Genomic DNA, 26188 nt, shown 5'->3' on the forward strand with positions numbered 1-26188 from the left:
ATTTCTGGAAACATTTTTTTCCCAGCAAATACAAATGGGAGCATATGATTTGTCTAAATATGGCACCAATGTCTGCACAAAATACAGATACTGCAAACATTTAACATTCTACTCATTACTTGCTAAAATATGTTCATCAGAAGGATCCTGAGCTAACGGAACACTTTAGTTCCTTATAAATGAACTATAAGTCCTATAAGGACTTATAAATGTCCTATAAGGACAGGCAATAAGACCATGAAATTTTGTTGTTATTTATAAACTGCAAAACTCACATTAGTTTTATAAACATTTTTACTATTATGTTTTATCATGCAGGAATCATGTTTGACAGCCTTCCCAGAGATAAGAGAATTACATTATTTCTCAGTATAAGTATCAAGCTCCAGAAGTACACATTCTCCATTCATTAATAATATGTATTAATTTATTCTGAGATGTGGATTTCATAGTATTTCGTGCTAGTGGAAGACAATAGCTCACCTGTTCACTTAGAGGTCAGCGTTATCAAACAAAGACAGAGAATGAAGGCGTTAGTCACTATGAAAAGTGCTGGGCCTTGGTACCATGAAGACGACCAACATTTCTACGAGTGACAATTACATTCCCACGCCATACCAATATCTTTGATTGACAAAGATCCGTAAAATTATTTGATTATTTTTCTTTAAATAACACTTTATCAGTAGAGTGTTAATACTTGACACTGATCCTTGAAAAGGACCCATATTATTAAAACAGAGGACCTAACATGAATATCATCTGAATGTCTAAAACTACTTATAAATATAACATAATTTCCTTTTTTCATCACAGAGAAAAATACTGAGCATTGCTACAGTAGTTTCTCTGAACGTTTTCCTTGATAGTCTATGCTATTGCCGACTCAACCTGCCCCTGCCACGCTGCCTGGGGACTCAGAACACGGACTCAGAGTGCTTTCTCGGCACAGCAGTCTTAGCCAACTGTCCTGCTCTGCTGACCGCTCACCCAGGGCCCTCAGAATCCCCTTACCTCAGAACAAAGCAGCTCTGTGAGGTCGGGAAGGATCGGGTTTGATGTGGGTATCAGCCAGATGGCCACTCTCCCTGTTTAGAGAAGATGAAATGCTAAAGGAGGAAAATTAGAGTGATGTTTTGTTCTCAACCAAAGGAGGCTACCCACCCCATTGGCCTCGGGTGGGAAACCGCGTGACATGGGACCAGGCACATGTGACCTACTTCTCGCTAGCTCCCCTCATGCCCTTGGAGGGGGCACCCAGCACTCATGCGCTGTCATTTCAATGGCTCCTTTCCCCAACAGGGGGATGGAACAAACCGGCGTGCCTGCAGGACATAGGGCTGCAGCAGCTAAGCCCCTCAAACAGGAAGGGGTGGGTGGGGGCAAAAACCTCAGGGCCCAGCATCAATCCAAATGCAGCCCTTAAGACTTGAGCTGTCGCTGCAGCTGCCAACTGTCTGCCCATGGACAGGCATCAAAACGAAGTGGGTCTTTACCCATCCACAGCGGGGTTGGTCCTGGGCTTGGCTGGTGACATGCTTGCAGGTTCTCATGGAGCCGCAGGACAACGCTGTTCCTCACCAGGATGAGGAATTTGACATGGTACAAACTGGAAATTCTCCCCTTTCTCCATTTTTCCTTCATTGTAATCTGGAGTTTCTAGGTTTGCCCCAAAAAGCAAGCCCAGGTATAAGTTTAGAAGTGGATGAGCACGCTGCATCTTTGAAAGCGATCCTGAGGCCCAGCCATGACCTGGGCAGGTGGGGTGAAAGGAGCTGACCCAGGCTCAGGCACTTGGACAGTGAGAGGAAGCACCTTGGTCCCCCCATCAAACTGGGCACTTCTGCCACCAAGCAGGAGAAAGTTACCCTCCAGCCTGTTACCGATTTATTACCTTTATTTATCCCACCATCTTACACAGAAATCAGATACAATAATGACAAAAACACACACAAACAAGTAGTGGTAAAATACAAATGCAAAAAGGAGCTGCTGGACTGTGAAGGAAGGCTTGTCTCGTCAGGGGCGGTAGTGAAGTGGTGACAGCGAGGGCCCGCAGAGGGAGCGCATGGCTTTCTCAAGCCAACCAAGGTGCAGAGAGAGAAAATGGGAGTCCTGCAGATCTTGCTGACCAAAGCCAGCCTGACTGTTCATTACAGAAAAAAGGAATTAAATAACACAAGTATCAGATGTTCATTACAAACAAAAAATAGAATATGTATATAAGCAAAAAAAACCCTGTAATTAATCATTACTCAGCAAGACCACCATTGATTGATACGTGACATTTTGAGGTTTACCTATGCAGACTTTTGTCCAGTAAATGTGTGCTGTTATATCTTTTTAACAAAAATAGGACCAAATCACCCAGGTTTGTCTTGTTTTTCTCACTTAACATCACATAATAAATATTTTTCTATGTCAATATACTTAAGTCTATATAATAGTGATCAAATTCCCCATGGTATTCCACTGCATGTGTAGGAATGTAAATAATTTGTAATGAATGAACATTCTGGGTATTTTGAATTGTTTTACTAGGGACAGTTTTAATATGTATTGCTATGGTTTGAATGTATGTGTCCCATCAAAATTCATGTTGGAACTTAAGATCCAATGTGATAGTATGAAGAGGCGGGGCTTTTCAGAAGTGATTAGGCCATGAGGGACGACATGAACGGATTAGCACCTTATAAAAGAACTGGAGGGAACTTTGGCCCTTCTGTCCCCTCCACTATGTGAGGACACAGCGTTCAAGTTGCCATCTTGGAAGAAGAGGCCGAACCCTCACCAGACACTAAACCTGCCAGTGCCTTGATCTTAATTGTGAACGATAAATTTATGCTGTTTATAAACTATCCAGTCTAAGGTACTTTGTGATAGCATCAGGAATGAACTAAGGCAATTACCTGTGGGTGGAACTTTTTATGACCCTCTTATTTCCTTAGAATATATATTTATAGCAATATAATTTGTGGGTCAAAAGATGCACAGGTTTGAAACTTCTGGTGCACGTGACAAGCTGCTCCCAGCAGCACTCCTCTCTTTCCCACCCTGGCTCTGTCATTAGTGCCAGTCTGGAAGCACTGGGAAAGAAGAAGAGAAGGATCATAACAGCCAGCATGAAGACAGCCCTTGCTGTGCTCCTGGCACCATCAAGTACTTTAATCTCCGCTGCAGGTCTTGGCACAGGCTCTGCTATTGGTCCTGCTAGGAAGGAAAGAGCAGTGGCCAGAGTCACCTATGGCTCACTTACAGTCATGATGCTTGAGAGCAAGGGCAGCACCCAGGTCCTTAGGGACCTGTGCTCTCACACTCTAGGTGCCTGGGGGAGGAATGGATGCTGACTTTGGGTCTGGTGTGGAAGGTCTGTGATGACCTTGACAAAGCAGTCTGGTGGGAGGTAAGGAAGTGGTGACAGCAAGGCCAAGCAACCGAGGACTCGGCTGTCAAAGGGAGCAGGGAGACGGGTGGTAGCTGCAAGCAGATGTCTGGTCCAGGGTCCTGTGCTTGTGGATGGACGACATTGTCACCTGTTATGTGCAGGTGGTAAGAAGAAAGCTGATAACATAGAAGCAGAGACAGGGAACATGGGCAGAAGCTGAATCCTGAGAAGTGAGAAGGAAAGGAAACAAATGTACTCTGGGCCCAAAGGTGGGGGGGACACCGAGGGACGGTGACACAGGCAGAAGCGAACACTGCCAGGAGACAAACCAGCAAGGCTGAGGTGAGGAACTGATGCGGCTCAGCACCAAGGGGTCACTGCCAGCAGTACCAGAGCAGGGAGGGCGACACACATGGTGAGCACTGTACTTCCTCCAGGAAGCGCCTTTGAGGTGGGGGAGACCACTGAGGTGAGGTGCCACGCCCACATGACAGAGGGCAGGAGTATACTGCAAAAACCATTTCTACATGGGTGGTTCACCACAACCCCCGTCACAGCCACTGTAAATGCAAGAGCAGCTCATTGCCACAGTAGCAGCCATGGCCACTGTGCAAGAAGCTTGCTGCTCACTCAACTCCATTGACATCAGGAGAGTCAACCAGCGGAGCCTGGAAAAAGTGGAAGAAATCTCTCTCCTCAAAGCCCACTCCAGAGTAATAGAAGAAGCAAGTGTTCTACCAGGTGACCAGACATCCAGTGTAGAGATACTAGAAGCACAAAAAAAGAAAATATGATACCACCAAAAGAATATAGTAATTCTCAAATACCAGACCCCACAGAGCAGGAAACCCTTGAAATGACTGAAAAAGAATTCCAAGCAAGAATCTTAAGGAAACTCAGTGAGATATAAGGAGAGTCAGACAACACAATGAATTGAGAAAAAATATCCAGGATATGAAGGAGGAATTTAACAAAGAGAGTAGTACTTTAAAAAAGAATGTAGCAGAACTCCTGGAACTGAAGGATTCCTTCAGTGAAATAAAAAACACAACTGAGAGCATAAGCAACATGTTGGAGCAAGCAGAAAGAGAATTTCTGATCTTGAAGATGGTCTTTTTGAAATACCCCAGACAGATAAAACAAAGGAAATAAGACATAATAATCATAAATATATATTCACACAACACTGGAGCACCCAGATACATAAAGCAAATACTATTAGGCCTAAAGAAAGAGACAGATCCCAATATGATAATACTTGGAGACCTGAACACCCCTCTCTCAGCACTGGAAAGAGCATATACACAACAAATCAATAGAGAAACATATGATTTAAACTACACTTTAGACAAACTGGACCTGGCCGATATCTACAGAACATTTCCTCCAACAACACATATGAGAAGAATATACATTCTTCGCATCAGCACATGGAACATTCTCAAGGATAGAACACATGTTATACCACAAATCGAGTCTCAACAAATTTTTAAAAATTGAAATCATTTCAAATACCTTTTCAGACCACAATAGATTAAAACTAGTAATCAATAACAAGAAAAACTTCGGACACTATATAAAAACATGGAAATTAAATAACATGTTCCTGAACGACATATGGGCCCAAGAAGAAACTAAAAAAGAAATGAAAAAATTTCTTGAAACTAATGAAAATAGAGACACATCATACCAAAACCTGTGGGATACTGAAAAAGCACTACTAAGAGAGAAGTTTACTGCAATAAATGATTACATCAAAAGAATAGAAAGATCGCAAATAATCAGCTTAATGCTACACCTCAAAGAACTAGAAAAACAAGAACAATCCATCCCAAAATTAGTAGATGGAAAAAAATAATTAATATCAGGGCAGAACTAAATGAAATAGAAACCCAAAAAATAATACAAAAGATCAATGAGACAAAAAGTTGGTTTTTTGAGAAGATAAACAAAATAGACAAACAATTAGCTAGACTAACTAAAGAAAGAGAGAAGACCCAAATAACAAAAATTGGAAATGAAAAAGGAGACATTACAACCAATACCACATAAATACAAAGAATCATTAGAGATTATTATAAACAACTGTATGCTTACAAATTTGAAAACCTGGAGGAAATAGATAAAGTTTTGGATACATACATACTACCAAGACTGAACCAAGAGGAAAAAGAAAAACCGGAACAGACCAATAACAAGCAATGAAATTGAAGCAGTAATCAGCAGTCTCCCAACAAAGAAAAGCCCCAGAATTGGATGGCTTTCCTGCAGAATTCTACCAAACATTTAAAGAGGAATTAATACCAATTCTCCTCAAACTATCTTGAAAATTGAAACAGAGGCCATTCTCCCAAACTCTCTATGAGGCCAGCATCACCCTGATACCAAAACCAGAAAAAGATACAATGGAAAAAGAACAGGCCAATATCTCTGATAAACATGATGCCAAAATCCTCAACAAAATATTAGCAATCAGAATACAGTAAAAGATAAAAAAAAATTATACACCCTGATCAAGTGCGATTCATCCCAGGGAGGAAAGGATGATTAAACATAAGCAAGTCAATAAATGTGATACACCACATCAACAAAATCAAGGACAAAAACTATATGATTATTTTAATAGATGCAGAAAAAGCATTTGATAAAATTCAACATCCCTTCATGATAAAGACTCTCAGCAAATTAGGTATAGAAGGAAAGTATCTCAAAACAACAAAAGCCATATATGACAAATCCACTACCAATATTATCCAGAATGGGAAAAAGCTGAAAGCTTTTCCCTTAAGAACAGGAAAGACAAAGATGCCCACTCCCACCACTCCTATTTAACATAGTATTGGAAGTACTAGCCAGAGCAATCAGGTAAGAAAAAGAAATAAAGGTCATCTGGATTGCAAAAGACAAAGTCTTACAATCCCTGTTTGCAGATGACATGATCCTATATACAGAATAAACCTGAAGACTCTACCAAAAAACTTTTAGAGCTGATAAGCAATTTCAGTAAAGTTGCAGGATATAAAGATCAACACAAAAAAAATCATTAGTGTTTCTATACTCCAATAATGAACTAGCAGAAAAAGAAAGCAAGAAAGCAAGCCCATTTACAATAGTCACCAACCCCCCACCCCCAAAAAAACCCCACCTAGGAATCAATTTAACCAAGGAATGAAAGATCTCTACAATGAGAACTACAAATCATTGTTGAAAGAAATTAAAGAGGTCACAAAAATATGGAAAGACATTCCATGCTCTTGGATCAGAAGACTAATCATTGTGAAAATGTCTATTCAACCCATAGTGATCTACAGAGTCAATGTAATTCCCATCAAAATGCCAATGACATTCTTCAGAGAAAAAAGAAAAAACAATTCTGACATTCATATGGAGCAACAAAAGACCCCAAACAGCCAAAGCAATCCTGAGCAAAAACAGTAAAGCCAGAGGCATTACACTACCTGACTTCAAATTATACTACAAAGCTATAGTAACAAAAACAGCATGATAACTGGCATAAAAACAGAAAAACAGACCAATGGAACAGCAAAGGAAACAATCAATAGAGTGAAAAGACAACCTATGGAAAGGGAGAAAATATCTGCAAACTATACATCTGACAAGGGATTAATATCCAGAATATACAAAGAACTCGACAGTAAAAAACAAGTAACCCAATTAAAAAATGGGCAAAGGAGCTGAATAGGCATTTTTCAAAGGAAAATATATAAATGGACAGCAGACACATGAAAAAATACTCAATATCACTAATCAAGGAAATGCAAATCAAAACTGTGTTGAGATATCATCTCACGCCAGTTAGACTGGCCATTACCAAAAAGACAGAGGATAACAAATGCTGGTGAGGATGTGGAGAAAGGGGAACCCTCCTACACAGTTGGTGGGACTGTATATTGGTGCAGCCATTATGGAAAACAGTATGAAGGTTTCTCAGACAACTACAGATAAGAATGTCATACAATCCGGCAATCCCACTGCGGGGTGTATACCCAAAGGAATGGAAATCATCATGTCAAAAGGATACCTGCTCTCCTGTGTTTATCACAGCTCTATTTACAATAGCCAGGATGTGGGACCAACCTAACTGTCCATGGACAGATGACTGGATAAAGAAAATGTGTATATATACACAGTGGAATTCTACTCTTCCATAAAAAAGAATGAAATTCTGCCATTTGCAGCAACATGGATGGACTTAGAGAAAATTATGTTAAATGAAATAAGTCAGGCACAGGAAGAGAAATACCACATGTTCTGACTCATAAGTGGGAGCTAAAAAAACAAATAAAGATAGAAAGAAAGATATAACGATCACAATAATTCATTGAACTTTCAAAAGGAAAGACCAGAACTGAGGCCACCAGAGGTGGAAAATGGGGGAGGGTTAGTGAGAAATTGGCAAGGGACCACTAAAAATTATTACATTGTGTAATGATAAATATAGAAATTATCCTGATTTGAGAATCATGTATTGCACACAGGTATTTGATATTAAATGCTGTACCCCACAGAAAGGTACAATCAATTATGTTTCAGTAAAAAATAAATAAAAATAAAAAGTAAGGATATTCTGACACATGCTACAACTTGAGGACTTTATGCTAAGTGAAATAAGCCAGTCACAAAAATACAAATACTATATGACTCCACTTATATGAGGCATCTGGAGTGGTCAGACTCATAGAGACAGAAGAACGGTAGTTGCCAGAGGCTTGGGGAGGCAGAAATAGGGAGTTGTCATTTTATGGGGACAGAGTTTCAGTTCTGCAGCATGAAAAACTTCTAGATACGGATGGTGGTAATGGTTATACAACAGTGTGAAAGTACGTGATGCCACTGAACTGTACGCTCAAGAACAGTTAAGATGGTAAACTCCATGTTATATATATTTCACCACAGTTAAAAATAAAAATAGTTTTTAAAAAGGATTTGTTGGCAGGGCAGGGCATGAAGTCTTGTTTGAGCCTTACAAGTCCACAGTTCAGTTCTTGCCCAGCCTCAGGGCCTCAGTTGACTGTGAAGCAAGGAGTCCTGATAGAACAAGAACTGCCTTCCGTGTCCTTCCCAGATCCAAACTCAAAAGGACAGTTTTTGTTTTTCTCTGTGTTATTTTAAAGTTTTTACTTTTTAAACCTTTTTTCTTCTTAACCTCATATGCAGAGGGTGGAACGCTGGGTTAATCATAACTCCTCTGTGGCACATCAGCCTCATTGCTTCCTGTAAGGCCACTCTGTGTGATATTTACTTACACCTTCTTATTCTCTTACTCTATTACCACCAGCTGCCATCACTGCCTCATGGGAACTATTCCGAAATAGTTAACATGTGACTTTATTACTCTATGCTCTCGTGTATTTGGTTCTCTTTGCACGTGTTTTTACTAGTCACTAATGTTTCTCAGATCTCTAACTCAGCACTCTGCTTTTAAGAGCCAATCAGGCTTTGCTGTGTCCACCTTGACCACAGCTTCCAGCTGCCCCACAATGTGCTTCCACCACATTTCATGTGTTCACTCTTCCAGAAATGGATGCTGGGATCGCCCCCATTCCTTCATTCACAGAGTATGACACTGCGCCTGCTGATTCCCACGGGATTCCTACATATATGCACAGAGATCAGGATAGAATGCTGGTCACATGCTTCACTGACTCCTCAGTCCCCATCTCCAGAGTGTGCACCATCTTCACTCCCCTGACTTGGCAGCATGTCTACATGTTCCCGCTAACACTTGGCACAAATGCAGATTGCTGGTTTCTGCCAGTCTCGTCAGTAAGAGGTGGTATGACATTGCTTCATTTTGAATCTCTCTGAATAGGACTAAGTCTGAATATCTCTTCATCAGACTTTTGTATTTCCTCTTCTGTAAATTGTTGTTCTAATAGTTCGCCCATTTTTTCTATAAAAGTTATAGTGTATATTAGTTTCCTATTGCTGATGTTACAAATTACCACAAGTTCAGTGGCTTAAAGCAACACAAATTTATGTAACAGTTCTGAAAGTTAGAAGCCTGGAATAGGTCTCTCTGGACTAAAATCAAGTTATCTGCAGGACCGCGTTCCTTGTGAAGGCTGTGAGAGAATCTTTTTCCTCGTCATCTCCAGATCCAGAGGAGGCCACATTCCTTGTTTCATGACCTCTTCCTCCACCTTCAAAGCCAGTAGCTTAACATCTTTAAATCTCTCTCTGATTCTGACCTTCTGCTTCCTTCCACATTAAAAGCAGGCTTGGGATTACAAAGGGGCCACCTAGATAATCCAAAATAATCTCCTCATCCAGAGGCCAAGCTGATTAGCACCTTAATGCAATCTGAATCCCTCTGGCCATGGAAAGAAATTTATTCACAGGTTTCAGGGATTAGAACATGGATGTTTTTGGGGAAGCTGTTACTCTGCCTGCTACAGTGTATTTTACAGTGGCTTATTTACAGGAGTTCTATGTATGTTCTAGATGTTGATGACTTATTGGTTTCAGTCTTCACATGTATCTTCTTTCTTTCATTTTTCAACTTTATCCACAGAATCCTTCTTTGAAATCTTTAATTTGGTATAATCTAATTTATTAAATTTTATTTTATAATTTTTGCTTTTTGAAGTTTTAAGAACTTTTTTTCTGCCCTAGGTAGTAAAGGTATTTTCCTACATTTTTTTCTATTAACCTTATGGTTTTTACCTTTCACATTTAGGTCTTTAAACTATCTGAAGTTTACTCTATGTCTGATTTTATGCAAATAGCACATTGTTTTTATAACTATGACTTCGTAGTATTTTACCCTCTGGAAAGTCAGGCCTAAGTCCTAGCTTTGCTCTTCTTCAATGTTGACTCATCTTTCCTTGAATGTTTAGTAACCTTCAGACTTACATGTGAATTTTAAACGTTTATTGACTTCTTCAAAACCCACCTGGAACTTTGATTTGAAATCACTGTACTTATGAACTGAATGAGGAGAACTGACACATTCAGATTATTAGCTCATTCTGAACAAAGCATGATATCACCCTTTCATTCACGTCAGCTTCTGAGTCCTTTACAGAGTATTAAGTTTTGCCATAGAGTTCTTGTGCATTCTCACTTAGGTTAACTGCTAGATACTTTACAGGTTTTGACACCATTACGAATAGAATGGTATTTTTTAAATTATATTTTGTTTGGTTATTGCATAACCATACATTTTTATATGCTGATCTTATATCCTGAAAACCTGCTAAAATATTTTATTTGTTCTAGCAGGTTTTGATTCTCTTGGCTTTTCTATAATAAATCATCACATCCTCTGCAAATATCAACAGTTTTATTTCTTCCCTTCAAGTCCTTACTGTCTCATTTCTTTAACTTTCCTTGAACACAGAGAAAAAGCTCCAGTATTACATAAAGCAGAAGTAGTGGGAACGGTCATCCTTGCCTCATTCCTAATCTTGAAGTGAGTGCATCTGACATTCTCTGTTAAGTATAATGTTTGTTGTGGCAGGGTTTTGTGTATGACCTTTACCAAGTTTAGGAATATCTCTTCTATTGCTGGTTTGTTAAGATCTCTTGCCATTAATAGGTACATAAACTTCATCAAGTATTCTGCATTAACTCAGGTGTCCTGGGTTACGGATTTAAGTATAAGGATGAGTGGCTCTGATCCACGGTGCCTCCCATCCCTGGGATGCCCCGCCATGGGGGGGCATGGGGAGGCCACTACTGCTGCTAGTGCCCCCAAGACCCTCTGCAAGGCCACTGCCACTGCCGGACCTCTAAGCTGCCGCTGCTGAGGAAGCTGAGGACTGAGTTCATGCCATCTGCCAACAGCTCCTGGAATCTTTCCCAATTACCTAGCATGGACCTGCATGTGAGGGGTCTGGGGACCCAGTCTGTACAATGGGTTTGGAGGGTCTGAGCCCTAGCTCTGACAATATAAATTGAAACTTAGTATAACTAAAATAATAACTAAAATAATGAAACATTTTGGCTTTAGTTATGATTTGCCTTAATTTACAACAATACTCTCATTTTCCTTCTCAGTGGCACCTGCAGCTATTTCTTCTTATCTTTTGTTCCACTGATTGTCACCAGTGTCACTCCTCCATTTTCTTGAATCAGTCTTGAGTCCTAACTATTGATTCTTTAAAAACAAAACAAAAAACCAGCTTTTGGCTTTGCTAATTTTCTCTGTGTTTTATATTTCCATCATTATGTCCTGCCTCGTTGGTTCCTTGGGTTTGCTCTCTTGCTCTTTTATCAACTTCTCGGGCTGGTTTATCTAGACGTTTTCAACCTTTCATGTTTCTTAACACATATATCTACAGTGGTGACAAATGTCTTCTAAACACTGCTGTGGCTGTTTCGCATCACTTTAGACATTACTGCTTCATGATCATTCAGCTCCCAAACTCCTTAATTTCCCTTACGATTTTATTGAAACACGAGAGTTTTTTATATAAAATATTATAAGCTATTCTTTACTATTAGTTTCTGATGTAACTCTTATGGGTGGAGAACATATATTTTATTACAGATAGACTTTACTGAGACCTATACACATTTCAGTTTTATAAATGTTCTCTGTATGCTTGAAAATTTCAAAATATACCTAATAGCTCAAACTTATTTATTATATTGTTTAAGACATTAACACTCCAGCTTATTTTTTGTCGGCCTATTTCTTGAAGTGGTATATGACAATCTCCCAATACAACTATTCACTCACCCAACTTTCCTTGCAGTTATATCAACAGAAGTTGAGGGCAACAGCCCAAACCACAGGTACTGATGTCTGCAGGGGGACATCAGGGCACCACAAAAGTGCCCCCACTCCTAATGTTGCCCCTGTCCCCAGGCTTTCACAGCCCACTCTTTCTAAACGCTTCAAGATGATGTTCAACCCCCAGCACGTCTTTGTTCTTCACTCCTGAAACCTGGGCCTCCCTCTTGCTTCTCTGGTTCTCCAGGATTGACTCTGGGGAGGAGCCAGAAGCTTGTGCTAGGTGACCACCTCACAGAACTGGACCCGGGGGTGTCCATCCACAACCAGCCCACAGCTACCGAAAACAGGAATCCCCAGTTTTCCCAGAGTCATGTATAGGAGGACCTTCAGGGCACACTGTAGACTGAAGCAGGGTAAGACACAGTATTGTACCACTTCTAACACATTTCATTTTTGGGGTGAGTTTGGCTTTGTAATATATATTATTGATAAACAAACAAGCAAGAAAATAAAAGACAATTTGCGGTAACTCACCTTCCCCCATAAGCAGGCTCTAAGGGTCAGAGCAGTTTCATAGACGGCAAACGTTCAGACTTACTGCAACTCAGAGCATCGTAGCCAGAGCTGGTGGTTTGTAGAGGATCGACTTTTGTTGTGGAGCCCACCTACCTAAAAACACAAGAAGAGGACAAAACTTCAGCAGGACTACTTCTAGCATTCAGCAGAGCAGTGAACTTTCTTCAGCATTCGAGTATAAGGCACCATCTGGGATGTGGAGATGTGACTGCTGGCAAGAGCTAGTCCAGGGAACTCCACCTTGAATACCCCAAGGGTGGCAACTCTACATACAGGCAGGTTCCTACTGCACAAATGAGAAATATAAATGAGATTTTTTAGTAAAATTGTGTAAACTTCCTACTTATAATATTTAACATTTACTTGTATACATAATTATTCTTAAAACATTTATTAAGTTATGTATCAACTTAAATACATTGTCGTTTTTCTACTTTCAGGGCTAGTAATTTCATTCAGCCTCTTCAACTTCAGCACGCAATTCTGTCCCAGTAGAGCTGCCTCCTGCACCATCTAATGTTTTTCCAGAGTACATCATTTTCACCTTGGTGATCCCCAGTCACAAGTACCCATTTTCATAACATTATCCTCTTTGCTGTATTTTTTAATCTATTCTGTAGGTGCATATTTATGACTTCCACAAATTACTGTTATGAACATCTTAAAAGGCTCTTTTACAATAGCCCCCAACATTTGGAATTGTGAAATCACTGCACCAAAAATAATTAGAAACCTGTGTTAAATGTTTTTGCCTTTCTCTGTCAATCTGGCAACCACCTTAGGCAATAAACAGACTGACTGGGGTGGTTTCAAGCTAATATGCCTCATCCATACGATACTCTGAGGTTCAAAGTAAAGCAAATGAGAAATTACCGAATGTAAGGAAATTCCATGAGAGAAAATGTGGGGTAAAAACCTCCTGCTTCTATGTGAGCACATGGGTGGAAAGATAGCCATGCAGTGAAGAAAAAAAAAAAAAAAGTCATGCAGTAAAAGGGTCAAATGTTACTGCCTGGAGGGTCATAGAGACTCAGCAGTTGAGTTAGCCTTGACGTCAGTGCATGGGAATATCTTGGGAACCACTAAAACATATGTTTTAAAAGAGTGAATTTTATGGTATGTGAATTATATCTCTCTTAAAACAAAAGTAATAAATACTCATAAATTAAGGGAAAAAAAAGAAAGCAATGGAAGGGACCTCCCATTAAACATCACAAAATTAAAAGGTGTTTATCTCCACATCTACAGAAACTGCACTAAAATGACACTAACAAGACACAAAGGCACAAACTCAGAAGCACTACAAAGTCAGGAGAAGAGGGAGCAACCAACAGGAACTGTGGACACAAAGTGGACAAGTAAGTGGTAAATAACATGGAAGAGCAAAGAAAGCTGACACCTAGGCCTGTGAGAAGCTGACTGTCCAGCACATTCTAGAACAGCTGAAGCCAAAGTTGCTGGTGGCTGCAGAGGGAAGAGGCAGAGGCATGTTCTGTGTGTTCTGTAAGGATGTACTGGGCCTGGGAGCACTGGCATCTCTCATTACTTGACAACATCTGTGATACAGACTCAATGACAACAAGCATCTCTGAAGACAGTGAAATGCCACAATTAAAATAGTAGGATAAAATAGTAGGAGAAAACAGACTGAACAAGGAGACCTCTAGTCCCTTTCTCCCAAGGGGCTCAACAGTGCACAAGACCAGAGGTGGCAATCTTGGGATAATAATGCTTTTAGAGAAGAATGACTGACTTGGAAGAAAAAGGCATGTCTTAGAATCTTGGTAGAAGAGGGAAGGAAGTACAGAAAAAGTGAAAATTAAGTTTCCTACAGAGAAAAGAATATCAAGGGCTCAGAAGATACACAGTTTTAACCCCATTTTCAAAAGTACCATTTAAAAATTTTATTTTATTTATTTTATTTTTTGTTTTAATTTACAAGAAAATGAAATTTATTGCTTACAGTTTCAGAGGCTGGGAAGTCCAAAGTCCAGGGGACACAGCTGGTGAGGGTCTTCCTGTCTCCATTTCCCTGGAAACCTCTTCCCTGAACTCTAGAATCTCGTGTCCAGTTGTCTCAACTCTCTGCTGGGATGTCTAACAGACATCTCCACTTTCATATGTCCAAAAATGACTTCCTGAGCTAACTTCATGAGGCTGGGAAATCCAAGGTCCAGGGAAACATTTGGTGAGGGCCCTGTTCTTGATGGGAACTCTCTACAGGAATGCAGGTTGTCACATGGTGAGAATGGCCTGAGCAAGAGAGTCAGAAGTACCAGTTTTTTAAAACTACATTTTGCTAACCAACAGAAAAGGATATTCTTTGACAATGAAACCTGGTAAGACATCCCATGTCCCTCAACACACCCCTTCCCAGTTAGTTCAGGAAAATCTACGAGTTAGCAGAACCATCACTGAAGTTCATTATTGTTCTTTGAGAAGAAAACAGAAAAGTGAAAACTAAAATCTTTTCAGGTGACAAAATTACTCCCCAACCGCAAAGCAGAGAACTCTAACACAGCATTCCAGTACAAATTAAAACTATTAAAAGCATGTACAGATATGAGAAACGCCAGAAATGAAAAACTAAAAATTTCAAAAATACGAATGGACGGGCCGAGCCCGTGGCGCACTTGGTAGAGTGCTGCGCTGGCAGCGCGGTGACGCTCCCGCCGCGGGTTCGGATCCTATATAGGACTGACCAGTGCACTCACTGGCTGAGTGCCGGTCACGAAAAAACGACCAAAAAAAAAAAAAAAATACGAATGGACAATTAAAACAAAACAGGAAGCTGTAAAATGAGAATTAACTTACCCCATGAAAGAAATTGGAGAGAAAGGCAAAACAGCCTCGAAATAAAGCGTAAGTTATAAGGTGCCAAAGAGAATGAATTGAATGTATAAGGTACATTGAAGAGAGGACTGAAAAACATCATGAGAAAATAAAACTAATCAAGAAGTTAAAAGTGATCAAAGAGGAGCTGGTACATATAGAACATAGGCCAAAGAGGATCCTAGAAACATATATTAGAGTTCCCCTAAAAGAACAGCAAAACTGTGAAACAGAACTAATACATAAAATGAAAACCCTAGAAATGTTTTTATGAAGAAAAAGAGAGGAATTAGAAAGGTTCTTTGTGTGCCTGAGCAAACTGAGCCAGAGAGGCCCCTCCCAGGCAACACCCTGCGTGCTGTGAAGACTCACAGAGAGAACTCTGGGACTCTAGGCGAAAGACCAGCTCACTCAACAAAGGAAAGAGAATCATACGAGTATCAGACCTTCTGACAGCAATGTACAAAATAAGTGAACAGGGGAGCAATATTTTTATAAACTCAAGTAAAAACAAAGTGCGGCCAAAGGATTTTATGTCAGCCAAACCCTCCTTCAAAATTAAAGCTACAGAATACAGTTTTAAATATCCAAGAACTCAAGGAATATGTGTTTACAAGCCCTTCATGAGGAACCTATGTAAGACAAGCTCCCTCAAACCAAGAGATAACTGGGAAATTTGGCATAACCAAAAATAATGAGTTCCTGTTGATCAAAGACTAAAACAAAAAGTGAGGACAAGGATGAAGGAGTAGTATAAAAATTTTTTTTTCCCTGGGGCAGGGGGCTGTTCTGAAAAGGTAAAAATATAATAAATGAATAAGAGGCAGGTGAACCAGAAAACAGGGAAAGTAGAACGAGCTCCTTGAATGTGAACAGCAAACAGGTGGGAGAAAAGAATGCCCTTTAAAGCCAACAAACCAAATAAAAATGTCAATGGAAGGAAACAGGAACTAAGGCACTGTGAAAGAAACTACTATAAAAGTAGCCAACAGAACAAAATTACAAACTTTACTAAATGCCAAAAGAATTAAAAAAAGAAAAAAAGCAAAGATCACAAACCACACTAAAAAAATAAGCACACGATACATACCAAATACAGGAGCAAGTTATATGACATGAGACTGAACATATCGATTTTATCAGCAAATGAATAAATGTGACCAGGTGTAACCCACCTACCAAAAATTTTAGATTGGTTTACAAGACCCACTCTGCTTTATACAGGCGACACAATTGCCAAGTGATTTAAAAGGCTACATATCAAGAAACGGGCAAAAGTATACGAGGCAAGTGTGTAAGATTAAAATGCAGAGGTTGAGATCCGAATGTCCACCAAGGTACAAGCTCATGCCCAAGGCACCACACAAGACCAAGAAGGGCACTTTCTGATGCTGAAAGACTCAATTCACAAAGACGCTATGTTAGTTAAGAATATACAAGAACCACAACACATAGAAGTTGGCTTTATAAAGCAGAAACTATCAGTGTTGGAAAAAGAAACAGAAACACAACAATGATAATAGGAAATGTTAACACATCACCATCAGCCCAAAGCAAGTTAAGGGGCCAAAAATAAGTTAACACCGAAAAGCACTAATAAGATAAGGTGGATGTTTGGGACGTGCACGTCGAAATTTACACTCCAGTGACAGAGAACAGGCCTCCTGCTTAAATACACTTGAAAATTCATTTAAAATAAAAAATAACTTAGCTTATATTAGGGCACAAAGAAAAACTTGATAAGTTACATGAAATAGAGATGGTACAAACAGCAGTCTCTGATAACAATGCAATGTGACCAGAAGCTAATAAACTTTAACAAGGTATATTCCACGTGTAATTTACATTGTTTTAGAAACATCTGAAGGGAACTGGTTCATGAAATATACGTAACCCTGATATGTCACTAAATTGGTAAGGAACATCATAAGACCAGAAATCTGGAAAGTGAAGTGACAGGTGCATTCGCATGACAACCCACTTCTTCCAACATCTCCAAGCTCTTTGGGGAGCCTGGGACACCATGCCCTGAGGAGCTAGATGTGGGGTGTGATGAAAATCTTAGCCAGCAAATGCTCTGTGGCTCCCACTCCAGTGGGAAAGCACAACTGGTTGGAAAGGGAGGGAGACAGAAACAGCAAAGAAGGGCACGATCCTCCCCACCTCCAGGGCCAGCTCTCGTCATGTGACCCACTGAGTAACTGCAGCAGTGGTGTCTAACGTCTTGCTCAGTAGGCTGCCACAACAAATCAGTTTCAAAGGACAGAGCCCCCAAGGATGTCACATTCCCTCCTGCGCACAGGGCAGACAGAAGAGCACACTCAGGGGCGTGTTGCACGCATGTGCACACACAGGCGCATGCACACAAGGGCACCCTGCGCACGTGGGCAGAAGCAGCCCACACTGCTGTGCAGGCTCTTAACGAACGGCTGGCTCACCAGAGGCCTGACATCAGACTGCAGTGAGGCAGGGGCTGTCCCGACTGCTGGCACTTGGCTCCTTCCATGTTCTCTTCCCGCCTCTCAGGCAGGCATCTGGCAGCCGCTTTAGACAGGAAACTATGACTCAGTAAGAGATCAGCTGGTGGCAGATACCTCTTGTTAACCAAGACTGGTTAAAACAACAAAAGGCATAAGAAAGCTGAAATGGCAATCCCCCCCCGCAGGTGGTCTCCTCAGGAACCAAAGTATGGTCCTTTTAGGGAGAAAAGTATGGAAGGTCTCCAAGCTGGTACCTTAAATCTCTGAGGTACTAGTAGAAAAGAGTCTAAGAATTCATAAAAGGAATCCTCTGCTTAACACAAAATTTTGTTCAACCTTAAAGCAAAAACAATGTGTGTGTGTGTGTGTGTGTGTGTGTGTGTGTGTGTGTGTGTGTGTGTACACTCAGATTCAGCCTTCTTATGAATCTGTCTGCAGAGGAAGAAATAAAAGCCACAATTTCACATGTTCCAGAGTTTGGACCCTAACTTCGCCACTTTTGTGGCCTAACACCCAGGACTACCTTGGTTCCCTCACACATGAGGAAATTACACTGCCTTTGCAATCCTGCGTGAGAACACAGTAAAAACATGCATAAATGTAATAACTCAGAGACAGAACTCACGAAGGAACAGAGGAACCCAGGTTAATTATCTCCTTTTATTTCTGCTACATAAAATTCTCCAGCCAAGCTGATGTTTATCCCGGCAGGGGTCCTGGGGCTATAGTAATGGTAGAGGGGTAGAGAATAGGCCCAATAGGGCCCCTTCATTTAGGGGCAGCAGGTGGGGCCACATGAAGGGCTTTGGAGGGCAAGGGCAACCCCCACCCCAACCACCCAAATCATAAGTCTTTAGGGGCTGGGTCACTCTCACTGTGTCAGTGTTCAGTGCAGTAACACACAGACTGCCCTAACATGAGGTCACCCCCAAATGGCACAGCATTTCCTAAACACAGTGGGTTGACCCTCCACCTTAAAGGCATGACCTGGAGCTATACGGGAGGCCAGCCCAAATGAAAACAGGCATGGCCATGTCAACAACCAGTGGGGCTGCAGTTCAGATAGAAACACCAGGAAGAAAGGCCTGAAGAAGGTAAGGGAGGGAGACAAGCATCCATCAGGGGAGGAAGGTCATGAACAGAAGAAATAGTGAGTTCACAGCCCCCGAGGAGGGATGCATTTGGAAGGTCAAGGACACAAGGTAGGACACGGTGAATGAGGGAGAGCAGCAGAAGATGGACCTGGAGAAGAGATGAGGAAGCTGATTGAGTCATTTTCAGAATGGGGCAGGTAGAATATGCGGAAAACAGGTTTTGAGAAAAAAGAGGTATGATATGTCATGATATTTCACACAAACATTCTGGCTGCTGGAGTGAAAAATAGGTTGAGGGTGAAAAGGGGCAGGAGATGAAGTCAGAAGGGAATTTAAGAGATTATAGCACTAATCGAGACAAAGATAACATAACTGTTCATGTGCAGTGAAGAACTACATGGATGGTATGAGAGCCCACGGCTGGGGACTCAATCTGGGGAGCAGCACTCAAGCCAAACCAACAAACTGCCCATCGGGGGAGGTGCCGGCATACCTCTCTCAATTACAGTCACTCAAGCACACCCCAAAGTAATTAAGATGTAGAACACACGACCAACACAAAAACATGATAGTGTGTCTGTTTATAAAACTCTGCACCTGACAGAGGAACACATTCTCCTAAAGCTCTCAGAAAATAAAACAAAATTGACTATGTTTTAGCTCATAATATAAGTTTCAGCAGATTTTGAAGACAAGGAATCAACAGACCATGCTTTCTACTCACTAGGCTATTAGATTAAATATCACTAGCGAAAGATAACTTTATAATTCCCTTGCACATAACACTTAAAAAATGCTTCTAAATAAGAAATGTATGGAAATAGCATAATGAAATTAGAAAATAGTTAGACCTCAACAATAATAAAATCACTGCATGCCAAATTTTGTAATAAGCAGCTACAATAGGATTTATAGGAAAGTTTACAGCCTTTTATATTAGAAATAAAGGCAGAAAAACTAGTGAGTCAAGGATCCAATTTAAGAAGTTAGAAAAAGAACAGAAAGTAGAAAAGGTAATAATAAAAGATCAGAAGTAAAGAAAAAAGTCAATTGAGAAGATCAATAAATACAAAAGTTGGTTCTTTAAAAAAAAGCCTAAATAATATACAATCTTCTGATAAGATAAATCAAGAAAAACAACCAAGAAGGCACAGGTGACAGTAGTAATCAGTAGGAAGACAAGGGCTCTGGTTCTGCACAAGATGGAGTAGATACATCCCTCCCTATTCTTCTTGCTGAGTACAAATAAAAACTCTGGATATTATATACAGAACAAACATAAGAACACCCTGAAAGGTAGAGAGAAGAAGGTGGACTGGCTAGGGACCTTGGGACTTGAAGAATGACACAGCAGTGAGGTCACTGTTCTTTGTCTTGTTTTTTCCTCCTATATATTCCAGACAGGTCACTGGAAGAGCTTGCAACCTAAAAATGCCAAAAGATACAGAAAAAAAAAAAAAAAAAAAAAGTCTCAAGAAGAGCCTGCTCTGTCTAGGGAAAGGACTAAGACGGGGAGAACCTATAAGTCAGAAAGCATTTTGACAACATCTGCCCTACTCCATGCAAAGTGCGCACATGCTCACACACATATTAAACCGTCACCACCTATTAGAAGAGGTTGAGTTGGGAGCCTAGTCCTCCACTCCCACACAGCAGTAACAAGACACCCTTCTCCTTCCCAGTGGTGTCAGCAGAGATCCAATGAGGAGCCTGGACCTTGAGCTCAGCTTGTTTCTAACAAGGTGTCCCTTCCCCCTACAATGTTGGCAGAGGCCTGCTACAACAGAAGATTTGTATAAAATTCAGAATCTCATAACATAATAACCAAAATTTCCAGGATACAAACAAAAATCACTTGTCATACCAAATACTAAGAACATCTGAACATGAAAGAGAAAAGAAAATTAACAAATGCCAACACTGAGATGACAGAGATGTTAAAATTCTCTGATAAGGATTTTAAAGCAGCTTCACTGAACATTTACAAACATGCTTAAAGCAAGTTTCTAAAAAAGCCTCAGCAAAAATATAGAAGATATGAAGAACAAACTATAAAAAAATCAATAAAAATGCAATAGACAATCTCAATATCTTTAATAGAATGAAAGAAATTGAATTAGTAATAAAAAGCTCCAGAAAAAGAAATCTCCAGGCCCAGATGGTTTCACCAGAGAATTTTGCCAAACATTTGAAGAATGAACACAAACTTTAGAAAATCCTTTAGAGAAAATAGGAGAAAATTTGCCAACTTATTTTTTGAGGTTACTATACCCTGATACCAAAACCAGAGATAAACAGTATAAAAAGAGAAAACTACAGACTCATCTCTCATAAACACAGATGGAAACGAACTAAAGAATATTAGCAAAATGAGTCCAGCAACGTGTAAAAGATTTATACGCCATGACCAAGTAGGATTTATTCAGGCATGATGCCATATTCAAAAGACAATCAATATAAACTACCATATCAGCAAGCTAAAGTATAAAACCATATGATTGTAGCAACTAATGCATAAAAAAGCATTTGGCAAAATTCAACATCTGTTCATGATAAAAACTACCAGCAATTTAAGAATAGAGGGGAATGATTTCAACTTGATAAAGAACATCTGTCTTAGTTCGGTCTGCTATAACAAAATACTATACCATAGACAGGATGGCTTATAAAAAACAGAGACTTGTTTCTCACAGTTTTAAAGGCTGGAAGTCTGAGATCAGAGTCCTAGCATGACCCTCTTCCAAGCTACACATGGTGCCTTCTTGCCATGTGCTCATGTAGTGGAAGGGATGAGGCAGCTCTCTGGGGTCCCTTTATAAGGGTACAAATCCCATCATGAGGCTCCACCCTCTCAGAGGCCCCACCTCCCAACTCCATCACCTTGGGGGTTAGGTTTCAACATATGAATTTTGGAGGACACACACATTCACATCAGAACATTCACTTCTTTCCAAGGAATACAGTATGGAAAGGAGAGATAAGAGTATCTGTGATAGAGCAACCTCACAAACTCTACCACAGCCAGTTAAAAACGTCGGCATCAATACACATAAATCATGTTTATATGATGTATCCTTGATATACTGTGATGAGAATGGCACTTTAGTTCTGTGAATTCATCCCAAGAGTCCATGACCCCAGTCTAACCATGAGAAAAACGGCAGACAAATCCACACTGAGGGCATTCTATAGCTTACCTGACCAGAACTCCTCAAAACTGCCAACAGCAAACTCTAAAGAACTGTCATAGACAAGAGAAACCTTAGGAGACAGGACAACTGGAAGTGACATGTTGTAAGGTGGTATCTTTGTAAGGCCTAGAAAGTGACCCTCAGCCTGGCGCTTCTTTCTTCTCCATAAAAATGCCCTGAGATGAACATGATTTCTTTGCTTTAAACTCTGTGATATTAAGCACTTCATAAGAAAAGCCCCAAACAGTTATGAACATAAAAGAAAAATGCTAAGTATTGGCAAATGAAAACCATATTCACCTTATAAAAACTTTACTTAAGGCTCTAAGTGAGGTGGGGATGGCTGCCTGCCAGGCCTGGTCTTTTTGCCTCCACCTGCTGGACAGGAAGGTCACTCTGTCCATCGCACACAGTGTTCCTGAGGCTTGGTGAGGCCTGCTGTGTGAGGTGCTCCACAGGAAGCTCTCACTGGCTGTTTTTGTTAAGCTTGATCCAGCCATATAGTTTCCCCTCCTTTCCCCAGGCATGCAGGACGGCATGAAGAAAGCCAAGGAGAATCCAGAGCCACAGCTCACTTCATAACACACACATGCTGGGGGTCCAAGAGGGGGCTGGTGGCAAGGCTGAAATTGGTTAACTTCCCAAAGCTTAGGTTCCCTAGCATAGTGCCTTTAACCTTGTATAATAAGGGGAGAAACTATGAAGCTCTTTAGAAAATTCTGCTACAACTTCTATTACCTTACTAATTAAGGTACAAGCTTACTAATTACCTTCGACAAACTTATTTATTTATTGATATGCTGATCAAATCTCACTGTTGAACCCCAAAAATATGTATAATCAATTTTGATTCAATTAAATAATAAATAAGTTTATTGAAGATAATTAGTAAGCTTAACTGTCTGGTTACTCCAGCTTAGGAAATTAATTTAAGGCAAATACAGGAGAGAGTTTTATATACATGTAGATGGTGGGATCAGTGTTGAAAGTCTTCCTCTAAGTAACATAGAAGTTGTAGCAGAATTTTCTAAAGAGCTTCATAGTTTCTCCCCTTATTATACAAGGTTAAAGGCACTATGCCATTGTTACAAATCGTACTTATTCTTTATGCCCCTTGTCCAATCTCTCCCCATCCCCCTCCCTTTCCCCCTCCCCCCTCTAATTACCCTAGATTTCTTATCTCCTTCTGAAAGAATAATGGTTACTCTATTGATTTGTTGCCTAGATGATCTGTCCCCCATACATGCTGAGAAGTATGATCAGGTCCCCCAATATTATCATAGAGCAGATGCTTCTTCTGTCACTCTGAAATGGGCTTTGTGGAGAGAGACATACTCTTCTTTTCTTTATCTCTGCTGATGACTCTTCTTGTGTCAATGAACTCCAGTGGCTGGCGGACCATCTGCGTGGTGGTTGTGGTGGCTAGCCGCTTTTGCAGCAGCCATGGTTATTGTGGTGGCTGTGGTGGGCCACCCACATGGAGGTGATGTTTTTGGCATGCTCCTTGGTGCTGTGAGTGTGCCTGGTTGTGAGGTGTGTCTGGTCCCCACTCCATACCTCGGGTCCCCAGGTGGGCCCCAAGGCACTGGTGTGGTGTGCCTGGATATGGGAGTGGGGTCTGGTTCCCGGCTCTAAGCCTCACATCCCCTGGTGGGCCCCAAGGTGCTGATGGGGTGCCTGGGCTGGAACTAATTTTTTGTCCTTTGCTTACTTCTAAAATGGGGGAACTTCCTGTAGGAACCAGTATTTGAGCTGTGTGGTTGAGCTAAATTGTTGCTTTGCTGCTGTTTCCCGAGGGAAGGCTTTTTGTGCAGCTCAGGGTTTAATGGTTGACCTTATAGGTACTTCTGGCTCTCCAGAGACCCAGTGGATCTGGGTTGTGTAGAAACTCTGATCTGGGCCTGAGTTTTTTCATCAAACTGCACCCCATGCGATTCTGCATTGCCAGCCAGTCTCCTCTGAGTGGTCCTCTGCTGATTGGGGAGTGGGTCAGCTGTCCTTGCTGTGCCCCAGTGTTCTCCTGGTGGGCCTGTCTCCCCCACCGCTCCTGCTCCAAACACTTCCCATGGGACGGGCCCTGTGTATGCCCTTGTGATGACTGAATGGCTCCCTTATTTCAGTTGTTCTGGCTCCTCGCTCCTGTGTGGGTCCATGGGAACCCTATTAGTGGTCTTGCTGTCCTGGGGGCCACAAAGGCCCTCTTCTCCCCTGCCACCTCCAAGTAACTCCATCTGAAGGGCAGAGCTGTGGCTTCTGCCGGCTCCTGCTCCATGCACTCATCAGCTCTAGCCTTAAAGTGGCCATGGCCCAAAACCCTCAGAGCAGTTTTTTCTTTCTCTCATCATGGTTTCTCCTGCCTTCACAAACTCCATAGGTCTCTTCTCCTCTTCCCCTGAGCTCCAGCAGCCCCAGTTTAGCTGATGTTACATTTTTATAGTTGTGAATTGGTTGATTTATGGGAGAGAGTGATGCTAGGGACTGTCTATTCCGCCATCTTGACTGGAACTCTTTGATAAACTTTTAAAAATGAAATATGACACCAGAATGTTTCTGACTTTTCCCTTGTCTAAGTAGAGCTACAGAACCCATTTCTCTCCTGAAGAGTTAAGGATGTGGCGCTCATGGAGCTAGCCAGCCTCACAGGCCATTGGTCAGATGATGTTTAACAAAAGCCGAGAATGCGAGGGGGTTGTCTTCCTCCTCCTCCCTGTCAGAAAAGCAGAGCTGCCAGCCTTTGCATGGCACTTCCGACCATGGATGAATGTTCATGGTTTTCTTTGCAGTTGCAAGAGAAAAACAGGCATCGGATCCCATAAGTATGCTGGGCACCGTGTGACAGACACTGAAAACCCAGTGGGATGGGAACAAACAGCTTTGATGCCACGACCCCATGAGGGTTGTGGTGCTCAGGGAGGGACCCTGAGAGCTCGGGGATGGCAGAGGGTTGCGGGGCGTGTGAGGGGAGTGCGGAGGACGTGTCATGATTCAGCAAGCTGCAGGACATGGACAGATGCCTCAGCGAGCCAGAATCAGGGCCCTCAGAGCAGAGTCCGGCTACAGGGAGGTGAGCTGGAAGGCCTTTTCTTGTGGCCAGGAGAGCAGTAAGGCAGTGGGAGGGCAGAATGAACTGCAGAGACAGTTGCTAAGAAAACTGGCTGCAAAGTAGGTGGGCAGAGGGGACGCTCCCACCTGGGTGGCAGCCTGGAGGGGCTGCTGCCATGCTGGAGAAGTTGACAAGGGCCCAGGAGAGAGGGCAGAAGGCAAAGTGCTACTTATTTATACACAGTAGGGACAAAGCAGACAGAGACTATGTTCCCTTTGATTCTTTTCCCTTTTGGAAAACCCCAATCACAAAATATTTTCAGCACCATAATATCAGCTTATAAAGATTATTATACCAAATTCCCAAACCACTAATTATCCTATTTTATTAAAAATATGATTTTCATTACTGACAAAGGATGGGTGCTTAATTAAAGAAGAGCTGCCAACATTTCACAACTGGAAATAAGGAGTGCCGGGGGCAGGTTTTCAGTGTCTGTCACACGGTGCTCCTGTCCCCAGGCTGTCCTTCTGCTCCCAGCTTTCCTCCCCTAACTTAAGATGTTGTCCAAACCCTGCTATGGTGCTGTCTTCCTCAAAAGCCCTTTCCTAGGCTGTGGTGAGAATGCACACATGTGCTCACACATGCACACACTCACATGTGTGCACACACACACATGCCATTTCCCAGCAGTGCAGCTGGCCTGAGTGTCTGTGTCCTCTTGCTCTGCAAGCGGCTCATCACTCCATCTGCACTCCCCACTCTGCTCTCTAGATGAGCTTGATGTTGGTGGTCCTGTGTGTCTCATCTTTACATGCAATGGCAAAATGTTTGGTGGCATTACAGAGGCCTCCATAAAGCTGTGTCTTCAAGAACCTTCCAC

The 26188-nt window shown here is 41.4% G+C and overlaps 1 protein-coding gene across 3 annotated transcripts in view; it reads right to left on the reverse strand.

The window, feature by feature from the left end:
• Window positions 1–26188, reverse strand: part of PCBP3 (poly(rC) binding protein 3) — a 277037-nt gene that overhangs the window by 74954 nt on the left and 175895 nt on the right. For all 3 annotated transcript variants that reach the window (XM_063092050.1, XM_063092058.1, XM_063092040.1), the window contains one exon: window positions 12624–12758. In XM_063092050.1, the coding sequence (XP_062948120.1) occupies window positions 12624–12633 (10 nt within the window). In that variant the 5' untranslated portion in view covers window positions 12634–12758. The remainder of the gene's footprint in view (window positions 1–12623; window positions 12759–26188) is intronic.

This window comes from Cynocephalus volans, chromosome 1 (assembly GCF_027409185.1).
Source record: "Cynocephalus volans isolate mCynVol1 chromosome 1, mCynVol1.pri, whole genome shotgun sequence".
Classification (NCBI taxonomy): Eukaryota; Metazoa; Chordata; class Mammalia; order Dermoptera; family Cynocephalidae; genus Cynocephalus; species Cynocephalus volans.